At 41.2% G+C, this 13388-nt stretch overlaps 1 protein-coding gene across 1 annotated transcript in view; it reads left to right on the top strand.

Moving 5' to 3' along the window:
- Positions 1–12703, top strand: part of LOC115025778 (axin-1-like) — a 16508-nt gene extending 3805 nt beyond the window's left edge. The window contains exons 3-13 of the mRNA XM_029458265.1: positions 1848–2041; positions 2655–2807; positions 3583–3717; positions 3837–3933; positions 4742–4879; positions 6302–6695; positions 7708–7885; positions 7998–8174; positions 8870–9169; positions 9258–9407; positions 9499–12703. Of these exons, the coding sequence (XP_029314125.1) occupies positions 1848–2041; positions 2655–2807; positions 3583–3717; positions 3837–3933; positions 4742–4879; positions 6302–6695; positions 7708–7885; positions 7998–8174; positions 8870–9169; positions 9258–9407; positions 9499–9625 (2043 nt within the window). The 3' untranslated portion in view covers positions 9626–12703. The remainder of the gene's footprint in view (positions 1–1847; positions 2042–2654; positions 2808–3582; positions 3718–3836; positions 3934–4741; positions 4880–6301; positions 6696–7707; positions 7886–7997; positions 8175–8869; positions 9170–9257; positions 9408–9498) is intronic.
- Positions 12704–13388: the final 685 nt, after the last annotated feature.

Raw genomic sequence — 13388 nt, 5'->3', positions numbered from 1 at the left:
GGAAGATTCTTCTCATTCACGGGAAGATTAATCCTATTTGCAGTCAGAATTAATTCTGCACAACAGTTGTAGGCTTAATGCTCGTGATGGACGGCAACATTCAGTACTATTGAAGAGACTTTTTAGGGGGCAGAAACTATGACCCAGGAACTAAAACTGGACCTGAGTTACTTCAGTCAAAATGCAGGTAAAGTACCTCCAAAAGGTTCTTGCTTTCCCGTATTGTTTTGTGGCCCTAAGAACAAACAAAGTAGGTAACTGTAGTTCCACACTGCCAAAGCAGCAACTTTTCTTTCTCGTAAGTAAACCACAACAAAAGAGCAAATCAAGTTGAGATTTAGTTTCAGGTTCTTCGCTCACTCGCCCACCTGGGCCTTCTTTCATTCTTTCTGTCTTCATTGCTCTGTTTTGATCCAACGTGGGTCTGCTTAATGTGTTTTCAGACCAAACCCACAGGAGATGCTTTCACAGGTCTTGTTAACAGAGACTCGAGTCTTGCACTGTAATTCCTTACACGTCATCGCTAAACAACAAAATGACACAGAATGAGATGATACAATTATCATAATGAACCAGATGAGGCTAGTTTTGGTTTCAGTAAGTGGTGCTGGTTCACGTGCGCTGGAAGATTTCAATGTCCCGGAGAAATAGGAGAACAGACATGATGTTTTATTGAGTTTTAAAACAATTGTTATGCAGGCTTTATCAAAAGTGACATCCTCATCAAGGCATTTAGATTTGTAGTATTTTCCATTAGCGCAGCGGCTGCTACACCACGCTTTTACTAAAATCAATGAAACTGGCGTGAGAGCAGTGCTTAAGTGGTGCGTATGCACCACAGAGATCCGCTTTGCAAACATAAAATAGCCCAGTCTTCTATTTATATTTTTTACACGAGTTGTACCCTTTCCACAGAAATCGGCCATGAAGTTTGTATTAAAAAAAATAATTAAACTTCCGCTATCCTATGACTGCCAATCAGTGTATAAAGCAGTTTGGTTTTGAGACTTATAGCTGGCGGTTGCTTCGTAACTGTATCCATAATTTAGTCTGTAGTCTGTAGATGTAAACTTACCCATATTACACAAACTTGTTGAAAATAACGTAGTTCTCCAGCACTGTGCCGGGTCCGTTGTTTTGCCTGTTGCTCACACCACCCTACACCGTATGTGTGCGGCATGTGTAGCCAGTAAAAAGATGCATTACAGTAGCCAAAGCGAACATTATCATGGCCCCCGCAGGTCTGTAAAATCCTTGTAAATTTGTACATTTTAAAGGGTGAAAAGAATCAAAGCCTTGAAAGGTTTTGGAATATAGACATGGGTCATTGAAAGTACCTGAATTAATATAATTTGAGCAAGAATATAAACTAAAGTTCTTTTTGACATTTGTTTTACTTAAGGTGAGTAAATAGGCCCGGTTCCGCTGTCTACATGTGTCTCTTGAAAAGGTGCGACAGTGTCGTGCTTCTGTAAATCCCGCTAGTTCTCAAAAGATTGTCAGTGTTGTAATTGTAATTAGCTTTGTTCTGTGTGTCAAACAATGCTGTGTTGGGTCCTCATATCTGAGGGAATTGGACCTGGAAAGTTCTTGAATTTGATGTTAAAGATGATGTGGGAACCTGGTTTAGATTTAAATAAGTCATATTTTAACAACAAAGCAAACCCTGAATGGAACTTTAGCCTTTAATTTACGGTCAAAACCTTTCAGACCATTAACCTTTGCTTCATTATGTGTATCGATGAGTAGGTGATTAGCACGTTGTTTAAAGTAACTTCTTGAGTCATCATTTAGTTTTGCACAAGCTCCGAGTCCTGATATGTGACCACTGTGTTTGTGTGTTCCAGGCCCAGACAGAGATCCAGGGCATGATGGAGGAGAACACCTACCCTTTGTTTCTGAAGTCGGATCTGTACCTGGAGTACACACGGACAGGAGGGGAGAGCCCGAAGCCTAACCCCAGTGATCAGAGCCCTTCATCGGGGCCAGCCAAGCCTGTGCCTGGGTACTTACCCACACTTGCTGAGGATGAGGAGTGGAGGTGAGACGAAGCACCACTAATGTCTTATAGTGCGCAGGATCCATGTCTGTCTGGAATAATTCAACAATAAATTCAAAAACATTTGAAGCTTCTTTTGAAGATTTTAAATGTATGTTGTCCTCACGTCTAATTTTTATAAAATACATTTTCTTTAACGAATATAAGTTGTTAGTTTCGTCAACATAAATAGGCTTATAGCTAGCAATATGAATAAATAATTTACTCTGATGGTGTTACATGTATTTTATGGTGCTGTTGGATTGCTATTGGTTAATGTTTGGATCACAGGAGTCAGAAACAATCCTACACTGGAATCTAATTCTACAAATAGTATAACACTAATAATATTAGTGTAGGCTAATCTTTATCTGCAACTGTGCAGAAACACTGGCTTCAAACGGAATGAAAAGAAATGAAATAGAAAAAGAAGCTGCGCAGCATTTACATGTTAATTTAGAATTTGAATGTCACCGTTATGAATAAAGCTTCAAACTATTTAGTATTAAATTCCACGGACTGTTCTGAGTCGCTCCGTGTAACACTCAACAAAACATGTAAACACGTAATGAATGTTTCTGATGTTTCACTAACGGATGTGATGATCTGATCTTAGGTGTGGAGGAGGAACGAGGGAGGATGAGGACGAGAAGGATGAGGACGAGTGTGAAGACACGCCAGCTGGTAGGCTGACTCAAAGCCTGCTGATGCAGACTGCACCGCAGAGAGCCTCGACCAACAGGAGGAGGCCGGACAGCAGGGAGTGCAGGTGTGTGTGTGTGTGTGTGTGTGTGTCACAAAGGTGACAGTGTTGGGTGTATTATTTCCCATCACGATGTGCCGTATTAAAGTATTTTTTAATATCTGTATTGGATCGTTTACACGGCCAGATAGACGACTTTAATAATGATACAAATATATCTTTCATTTTTAATTCCACCATGTCTATTGTACCCAGTTTACACATTTTACTGTAATACATTTTGGTGCAAATGCAATGATCTTAAAAACAAATGTTCCTATACATACCATGAAAAAAATATACAATTACATTTCCCCATAGGTAAAGTCTGTTGATTATTACTTAATCCCTTTTACTGGGGGGGGGGGGGGGGGGGTGCAGTGCGCGGATTCTATTTAGTTACCTTCCTCCGCTCTGTCTCTGACTGTAGGTGTGTGCGTACGTGTCAGCCCTCTGGGAAAAAAAAAAAGTAATTAGTTATGACAATTATGTGTTATATGTTGGGCCCTAAAGAGATGGCTCAAACAGGTTCTCATAAATATTTAAAACATCCTTACACTTTGCTCTACCTATTGGCTGAGAGGACAATTAAAGGGTTACATTGTGTTCAAATTATGATTATTGTCTGAATATTGAAGAAAAGATAATAAATCAAACCTACTGAGTAAGAAGCAACGAAACATGGTCATAGAAAGTGTGTTAAATATAATGGGGGGGGACCCTTGCCTGCGTGTGCATGGATGTGTACATCTATCATTTGAATGTGAGCTCACCGCATTATAATCTCTCCACTCATCCTCAGGCCATGGAGGGAGCCGGTAAACCCATACTACGCTAACATGGGCTACGCTCGCGCTCCAGCGACCAGTGCCAACGACAGTGAGCAACAGAGCATGTCGAGCGACGCAGACACACTGTCACTGACCGACAGCAGTGTGTAAGTACACGCAGATGAACCCAGAATTACTGCATATATGTGAATGAAAACACTGGTTTTGAGAAATAATTAGCGGTTCAGTTCTGTATTTAATTGTTTATGTGTGTATTTGTGTGCAGAGATGGTATTCCTCCGTACAGATATCGGAAGCAGCATCGCAAAGAGATGCATGAAAGTGCCAAAGCCAATGGACGTGTGCCCCTACCTCATATACCTGTGAGTGACAGACTCACTTAGTCTCATGTCGGCATTCACAGCTGTATTCATGGAGCATTATAACAGTTCATTTAATGTTTGTTCATCAATATAATGATGTATACTTTTTAAATAATGAAGTCGCGTTAAGATCTCATTTACAAGTGAGCCCTGAATAAATTAAATAATAATAATGGTAATATTTAAGACGACATAAACCGCCTCGGTGTAGGTATAAAAAGCATATCATGTAAACGTCACACGTTAAACCAATAGAACTTCTCATTACACTTTTTTAATTGCCCTATCGATCGCAGTGTGTCGAGTTTCAGTTTACTCTGTAAATTATTTCAGGCAAATGTGGCAAAATATCTGAATGCTGTCGCTGCGAGATTAGTATTTACTGCAGGAATATGTTGTCTAAGCCGGCCCTGAGAACAGCTGTAACGAGTAAAATACTGTAGGCACAGGAGTGACAATAAACAAGGTGGTTATTTTTTAAGTAGGAATAGATAAAAAATGCTGGTCTCGCCTGACAAAGGGAGAGCGCCGCAGCGTTAATTATAATTATTAATGTAGCAGACCGTAAATAGCTGCGGGTGGATTACCTTGTCACACAATTATTTACTTATATTGCTTTCAAGATACTGAGACGAACAAACAATTAAAACTTTCTCTGGTTTTTCTTCATTGGAATTAGTACATCTTAAGTTCAGTCATTTAATGCTTATTACTATTTCCTGCCTAAATTTGATTATAATTCACACACAAATTCTCGCTGCAGATGATTACTGGAATATGAAGCTGTCATTTCTGTGTCTATATTCAGCGCACGTACCGCATGCCAAAGGACATCCACGTAGAGCCTGAGAGGTTTGCAGCAGAGCTCATCAGCAGGCTGGAGACGGTTCTCCGAGAGAGAGAGGCTCAGGAAAGACTGGAAGAGAGGCTAAAGAGAGTACGACTGGTGAGTGTATTACTGTGTGTGTGTGTGTGTGTGTGTGTGTGTGTGTGTGTGTGTGTGTGTGTGTGTGTGTGTGTGTGTGTGTGTGTGTGTGTGTGTGTGTGTGTGTGTGTGTGTGTGTGTGTGTGTGTGTGTGTGTGTGTGCTCCTCGTGATTTGATGCGATGCGGCCACTGAGTGAAACTGTAATTCATCCCAGTTATTCACAGTGTTGACGTTGTTTTCGCAGAAACACTTGAATTATGAGTGAAAATCCTAAATTAAGCAGAACTTTTACAGTTTCTTCTTTTTATTAATGATTTATTTTATTAACGTGCGGTTGGCAAATTGGCTCACAGGAGCGGCACCGATGTTGCGCTGAACTTTGGCCAGGAAGCACATTTTTATTACTTCGATGGTTTAGAAATCTGATGTTTTCTCACATCCCAGATGATGATGATTAAAAATAGGTGTTTTGAAAAAGCAGGAGCCACTAGTACACGACAAAAAGCATGTTTATCATATTCAACATGTCACTCCCTCCTCCACAAGTCCAGTATGTGGTGGAGAGTAGCGACTCTGATTTGTGTACAGCCATAATTGTGAATTATATTTTACTTCATTCATGTTGGGCTGGCAAAACCTTCATGTACATACATTTGATTTGTTGTTTTCTGTTTAATCCTACTCTGGATTACAGTTTCATCATCACCAGCTCACGTATGCACGCGGTGTCAGTTTACAACAAGCTGTATACACGGAGAACAAACACTAAACGTGTGTTTATAGATCCACCATTCATCAGCTATAAATAATGAATTCTGTCAAAATAACATGTTGCCGTGTTTGTTTTTCCTCCCGAAACTCTGTTTGCAATAAGATTAAGTTAGAATAACATGGACACAGTGTGTTCACTATAGCTGCGATGTTTCATTAAAATCTCTTTATTTTATCAGATCATTTTTAAATGTATCTGCACATATATACAGGGTGCTGGAAATCCTTGAAAACACTGGAAATGTAATTTTTTTGTGGTGTTTTCAAGGTTTGAAAAGTGCTTGGATTTATAATAAGGTGCTTGAAATGTAGGTTGTATAGGAAGCCAAGTCTTTCTACAAACAGATTTTGAAACATGACACTTTGTTGTGTTTTCTTTTAATTTGTTTCCTTCAGGAGAACGCTGTCACAAAAAATACAATTCTGGTTGTTTAAAGCACAATAACATCTAATTTAATGTGATGGAAAAAGTGCCGAATATGTATTTAAGCGCAGCTGCAAGGGTGCTGGAAAAGCTTGGAAATGCACCTTGAGATGAGAGAGAAGTTGAGTTTTACTTTGGAAAAAGGATCCCGGTGTATAAGTTTAGAAACTAAGCATTTATTTATTCCTCAGTCTGTCTTTGTGCGTGCATACTTTATACAAAGTAAATATCTTCTCCTCCCAACAGGAAGAAGAGGGTGATGACGCTGACATCTCCGTGACGACCTCCATGTCCTCTCATAACGTACCACTCCCCCTCCCCTCGTCGTCGTTTCCACCGCTCTACGGCGCCCGTTATTCAGAGACCACTGCGAACACGGCAACAGTCGCCACGTACGGCGGCCTGGTTGCCATGGAGGATTCCCTTGACGACGACCCGGAATCTATTTTGGATGAGCACGTGCAGCGCGTGATGAAAACGCCGGGCTGCCAGTCGCCAGGGGCAACAAACAGCACATTAGGAGGAGGGGGTCGACATTCGCCTCCCAAATCATCACGTTCACCTGACGGGGGGATCGGCCCGCCTCACTGCCCCCCACATCGAGGGGGAGGTCACGGTCAGCCTCCCGCGGTGGTCAAAGGTAAGCAGCTGTGGAAGGGAAGAAGTGCATCAAAACATTGACCCGTTACTTTCTGTGTACGGCATGCTGCTGAACATATCGCTGCTCTCACAGCGTCTTATAAGATGTGTCTTGAGTTTGAGTTTAGTTTTATGAAATATGCTTGATATGTTTCATCATCAGTCACTCGTGTAAACCAAAATAATATTTGAAATGAGAAATCCCGACGTGATATTTGTTTGTTGTCGCCCGACGTCTCACACCAGACAAGGAGCGGGACAGAGCAAGCTACGGGTCACAAATCATGATTACAGCATACAATCAGAGTTAATACGAACAGCTGGTAAAATAAAGAAAGTGACAGCGCTGATGCTGAAGATATCATTTTAAATGATTCTGTGTTCTTGTAGCTTTCACCGTGAACAAGATATATTTTATATTTTTCTTATGTGAACGAATCCAATGAAAAAACCCAAACCAATTATTCCAGCTTTATTTCCCGTACCTCCTGCCCCGCCTGTGGCACTTCGTCCCAAGTCCATTGGAAAAACCTGCCCCAGATGTTTTAAAAGCTTATCGTTTGTTAAAACAGCTGGGCTGCTGTAGTTGATGGCAAACGTTACTTGAACAGGAGGAAAATGTTGCTTGTTCGGGACTATTTTCATCAGCGGATGAATACATATTGGTTACTCTACTGAATGTTAACAGGACAGAGTTGTTCGTAGGATCAATTCATTGCTGGTTTTGTTCTTTTCATGGGATTTGTTTACCTTCTTGTACAAGCCGAAGTCCTCACTAAGTTAATATTATAAAACATTTCCCGGTGAGCCATGGCTGGAGAGATTGGCTCTTCAGGTGTAGGAAAAGAGTCCTGAATTATGTAGTTTGTGTTCTTTCTATTATGCTTCAAATGCAGTGTACAAATGCATATTTCACATGCCAACACAGGCGTCAAATTAAGCTGTAGTGTGTTTTTAGTTTAGGATGTATTGAAGGATGTCACTAATACGTCTCACTGTGATGTCTGTGTCAGGTATGCATCACCACAAGCAGCCGTATCACCACAGAGGAAGAGAAGGGCAGGAGGAGGCGGGCTCTAGGTCTCAGGTCAACCCCATGTGGAACGGAGACCCTGCCAGCCAGTACGCAGGGAGAAGTCGTAACTACGCTGACGGGGCTGGAGCCAGCACGCATGAGGGCATGGGCTACAGGTAAGATGGTGTGGTTGAATGTGCTGACATTCACTCGGTATACAGCAAACTGTATGTGCCGTCTTTTTCTTCAGATGACCTTAACTGTATGTGTTACCTGTACGTTCTGCAGTAGTAAAGGCAGCACGCTATCACGGCGAGGCTGTAAGAAGACATCAGAGACATCAGGCAAAGGTGATGAGAATGGGCGTGTTATGGAGGGCCAGGTACCGCTGGAGGATCTGGAGAGAAACCAGAAGATCCTGCAGTGGATGATGGAAGGAGACAGACAGAGGAAGACCTCACATGGGTGAGTCATATAATTAACCAGTTCAAACTGATGTGCTAGACTTAATGTCTAAAAGATTCAGCAGCTTGTATCAGGCGAACGGTAGCAGTAAACATGCAGGACAATATAGGCGTCGCTAGTGTGACACCTGTAATAATTATGTAACATAAACGAGCAGAAACGCCACAAACACAACTATGACATATCACTTTTAAAGTTGACAAACTCTTCAGCAAACCGTTTCCCATTTATACATCCAGAAGCAACATGAGCATTCATTTCCAGTCGTGTTTCTGTCCATCTGATTAATATAGGTCACTTATTTACCTTCAGCCCTGTTTTGGTCTCAAACTCCTGAGGGAAATATCTGGCTCTCTAGCTGCTAAATTACTAGACAATTTGTCTGTTTGCCGTTTGGGTCTGTACAGGTAGCGAACAGCGGGTTTTTAAGAGCTTTTTTGCTGAACAAATTCGGTTATTAGAGCGAAGAGAGAAAGAACATGAAGGTCGCGGGCTGGAAAAGCAAAACGATGAGCTGGAAAGAAGCTACATTCTCTGTAGAGCTGAGGGGACGTCGGAGTCGGATCATTATTTTCAGTGGGTTCATTATTTCGACCCCCGTTCACTTTTCACACAATAATTGCTCTAGATTCTTTGACTGTTTGTAGAACTGTAAATTGGCATCAATTTCAACCATCTTTCCGTTGTTCTCCCAGCGGCAGCACCAGTAGCTCGAGGAGGGGCGGACCCAGCAGCGAGTCACCACGCCCAACTTCAGTGGAGCGACCTGGGGTCGTGCACCCCTGGGTCTCCGCACAGCTGCGTAACAACCCCTCTTCAGTGTCCCCCGCCATCCCCGGCTCCTCGTCCACCCAGGTCCAGCCCTCGCACCCTTTCATCCAGGACCCAGCTATGCCCCCCAACCCGGCTCCCAACCCCCTCACCCAGCTGGAGGAGGCTAGGAGGAGACTGGAGGAGGAGAGGAGGAGGAACGCACTACAGCAGGCCAAGCAGAGGTAGGCGTCGAGTAATTATATTTGTGTTGCCTAAAATCAACATATTTGCCTCAGAGATTGTTTTGACATGGCTCCTCCCCTTTCTCAGGCATAAGTCTGGTAAGCGGCAAGTGTGTGAGAACATGACAGTCGCTTACTACTTTTGTGGAGAGCCAATCCCATACCGAACATCAGTCAAAGGCCGTGTGGTGACTTTGGGCCAGTTCAAGGAGCTGCTTACCAAAAAGGGCCATTACAGGTGAGCACGTATATTTTAATATTCATAGTTTTGGTGGGAATTTCACGTTTTAAACGCAAATAATCGACCATATCTGTTTTCCGTTTCGCAGGTTCTACTTTAAGAAAGTGAGCGACGAGTTTGACTGCGGTGTTGTGTTCGAGGAGGTTCGTGACGATGACGCCATCTTGCCTATCTTCGAGGAGAAGATCATCGGGAAGGTGGAGAAGGTTGACTGAAATTTGGGAACGGGAAGATGACACAGAATTGGGGGACAAAAAAGATCATTTGATAAAAAGGAGATGAGAAGAGAACATTGGGGTTGGATAGAAATTCAGCTGTTGGAAAACGGAACGAAAGAAAGTAGAAAGATGGAAGGAGCAATGTGTGACGGAGGGGAGATTGCCCTGCATGGTAGAAGCTCGAGTATTAAGGAGGTGGTTATTTTTATGGACAATCTGGATGCCGGCGTTGTGCCTGGATCAAACCCACATAAAGCGAAGAAGCTTGGCCAGATGGGAGTGGAGGAAAGGAACATAAATTATTTCACCTGTCTTGTCTCCACTGTGGATATTCGAGGGGCGCTGTTAAAAAGAAATCTGATGTCTGACCAGTCTTCCACTTCCACCGCGATGAATGGAAAAGGGTGAGGGGGACTGCTGGAAGGAGAGAGGATAAAGTAGTCTTCCACTTCTGCTCTGGAGGCGTCTGTCCTCCGCAGACCATTTCGATGCTGCTACATTACCACGGAAACTCTTCAATCGGTGCTCGGGACAGCAAAGGAAGCAGTTTTGTTCCATTCGGGAGTCTCGCTGCCTTCCACTGTCTCTGCTCCTCATCAGCTGGTGACAAGGGGAGAGGACAGAGGATTTTGGGGAGTGGAACTCTTGCCTGCTTCTCCTCTCGTTGACTTCATAGTCTCGAAACAGAAACTTTCTCACCCTTGATTCCTAGATGTCATGTAGTGATCTCTCACATCAACACAACAGTTCTCTACATAACTTGTTTACCAAAGCTACATATTTTTGATATGACAAGTATCCTAGCTACTTGTTTCATTTTATTTGAATTGTGTATGTACAAGGCAGGTACTATTACTTATTAATGCAGCCTAATTTCGTTATATCTCAACTTAATGTTGTATTATTGTGTATGTTTTGAAGCTAGTTCATTAGTCATTTCAGGGCAGTCATTGTGTTTGTTTTTCCTCCCTCTGCAACACATCCCTGCACCTCACTTCTGTACTGTTTACCTGTGAGTGTGTAGTTCTGTTTTCCTGCGCGATGGATTTTAATCATAGGCTTCTTCTTTTTTTCACACTAAAAAATTCTCATGAAAAAAGAGCAGCGCACACTAAAGTTGTGCCATCTTTGACCACAGTCTCTGTTGTTTTTAACAGGTCACACTGTCACCTCATATACGTCATATTTTTCTGCTACACTGTACGTAACTCAGTCTAGGTGCCTGCCTTCTGGCCAGTGCCATTACTATCTAGAATGCTTATTCTGAAGCGTGTTGGTGAGTGTGAAAGCCTGTGTCATGTTCGCCTGAACTCAGCCAAAGAGCATAATATCGTGCGTCCCTTATGCCTACATGCGTGTGTCTGTGCAGTCCAAGTCCACGAGCATCAAATGTATTTGTTCATCATGAGCAGAAGGGAATCTTCTTCCTCGGAAAGATTTCCAAACTACAGACATTGTAGTTTAACACAGAGTTTGAAATCTGCAGCCTATTTTAGAATTGTTTGACATTTGGGGAATTATTTCCTTTTTTGCAGAGAGTTGGGTGAGATAACTCTCGACTGTACGGCCAGTAATTGGTTAGCTTAGCATAAAGACGGGAAACGGCGAGCTTGGCCTTTGTACAAATTAAACAAACTAGAGCAGCAACTACGTGTTATTTTTATTATCGAATAATCTACAAATTAATTTCTTGATGTATATAAAATGTCTTCCCATCACAAATTTCTAAAAATATACCCGTAGTTAAAACAAAGCAGCAAATCTTCTTGATTTAGAAACTGGAAAATGTTTGGAGTTTCAGCTCAGAAAACATATTTCAGTCAATTACCAAAATTGTTACTAGTTTCTTTTCTGTTTATAATTGAATGAGTTCTTCAGCTGTAAAACAAACTAGTTGAGCCTTTTAAAGGTTCTCGCAGGTGGGTTTGTTCCCTTTGGACAAAACCAGGCTAGCCGTTTCCCTCTGTTTCTAGTCTTTATGCTAAGCTAAGCTAACTGGCTGTAGCTTCATATTTAATGCACAAACACGAGAAGTGTATCAGTCCAACGCTCACAAGAAATAAGCGTATTCTCTCAAATGTCTCAAACTATTCCTTCAAACACCTCCCATCAGTTCAGTAGAATATCATAAAGCACCGTGCAGACAGTGCACTGATCACACACCAGCTATGTAAGCTGAATGTAATCTGACTTTTAAAACCTTTTACCTGCTATGTCCTCAAAGGAAGTCCCTTCATTGGTCCCGTCATCGTGTCGGTCTTCAGTGTAGATCTCAAACTGCTGGCCTGACTGAGTGTTTTGTGTTATCTATGCTGGTAGTTAATTGAATGTGTTCATCAAACGAAAAGGTCCTACCGTACGTCTCGCAGGAATGTCAAATACAATTTGTCCTGGGTTTCTGCCCAGTAAGGGAAACATGGGATCGGAAAACATATTTGTCCTCACTTCAACCCATTATGCCTTCAATATGAAATTTAAAATTTAGATATGTATTTGTTTATAAAAAAAAAATGTAATTTTAATAATCACCAAGCATGTTCTTTATAAGGAATGTTTTCCTGATGAGTTGAATTATCTATTTTGTTTTAATGTTTATGTGCAAACTGCTACGGCCCTCTGATATATTTTATCTGTTTTGTTAGAAAGAACGCCCAGGGACAGTTGAATGACAACATTTGTTAAGAGTTGTTTCTTGTGATTACGATTCGATGGACAAAACTAACAACTGCGTCTGTTGTGTTGTCAATTTGTGTGAAACACAGTGCCTTTATCATGTTATCTTTCGAAATATCTTTATTGAACCAATCCATGCTTTTTAATGTTACGTTTTTATTTTCAGTCAGTCCCGTTGTATTTTTAGCTGCAATCATGCTTGCTCACTTCTGTTCTGATAGATCCTCTGCTGTAAATATGTACATTATCATTTCATATGTGTCTTCAGACCCGCACCACATGTCCATGGTGTTTCTGTTTTTCAAAAGTAAACGCCAAGATGTCACTGTGCTGGTTCCACTTGTACATTTCTTTTAAAAAGGTACTTCATAATAAAGATGTTGAATAAACCTTTCCTCTCCTTGTATTGTTCTGTGTTCACCTAAATCTCCCTATTTACATACTTAACTTACAGCACCGACCTGTTAACTGTCTCTTTTTGTTGCTATAAATAAGATGGTGCGTCCTGGCATTTGTCTTTTTCACAGCAGATATGTTGACTCGTCACAAGGAAAGCACAGGTGTTACTAATAACATTAACGACTGCGCCGGGCTATTTAAGTTTGCAAGTCGGCATGCACGATACTAGGACCCTGAAACTGAAAAAGCTAAATGGAATTCAGCCATCATTCATTTTATTATCTACACCTTTGCTTTTCCTGCGACATGTCAAAAATATCCCAGTGAAAAATACTTATTTCAGTGTTATTGAAGGAGGAAGTGTTGTACCAACTAATAAATACTTATAATACTTACTTATATTGTATACGTGTTGTGATTTTATATCACTTTTTATGTAAATTCTGTAAGGTAAAGTAACTAATAATAGCTGTAAAATTAAATATGATTATTAAATATAAAGTTGCTTAAAATGGATATACTCAAGTAAAGCACAAGTACTTCAAATTTATACTTAAAGTACTTGAATAAATGTTAATTTTCACCACTTTGTGCAGAATATTAAGTAGACATTGGAGAAGCTAACAAAGTTGCTGGTTGTTACAGAGTAATATACATTTTCAGCAATAATTGTACTGTAAAAAACAAC

Source organism: Cottoperca gobio, chromosome 1 (assembly GCF_900634415.1).
Source record: "Cottoperca gobio chromosome 1, fCotGob3.1, whole genome shotgun sequence".
In the NCBI taxonomy this organism is placed as follows: domain Eukaryota; kingdom Metazoa; phylum Chordata; class Actinopteri; order Perciformes; family Bovichtidae; genus Cottoperca; species Cottoperca gobio.
This window is presented reverse-complemented; position numbering and strand designations above follow the sequence as displayed.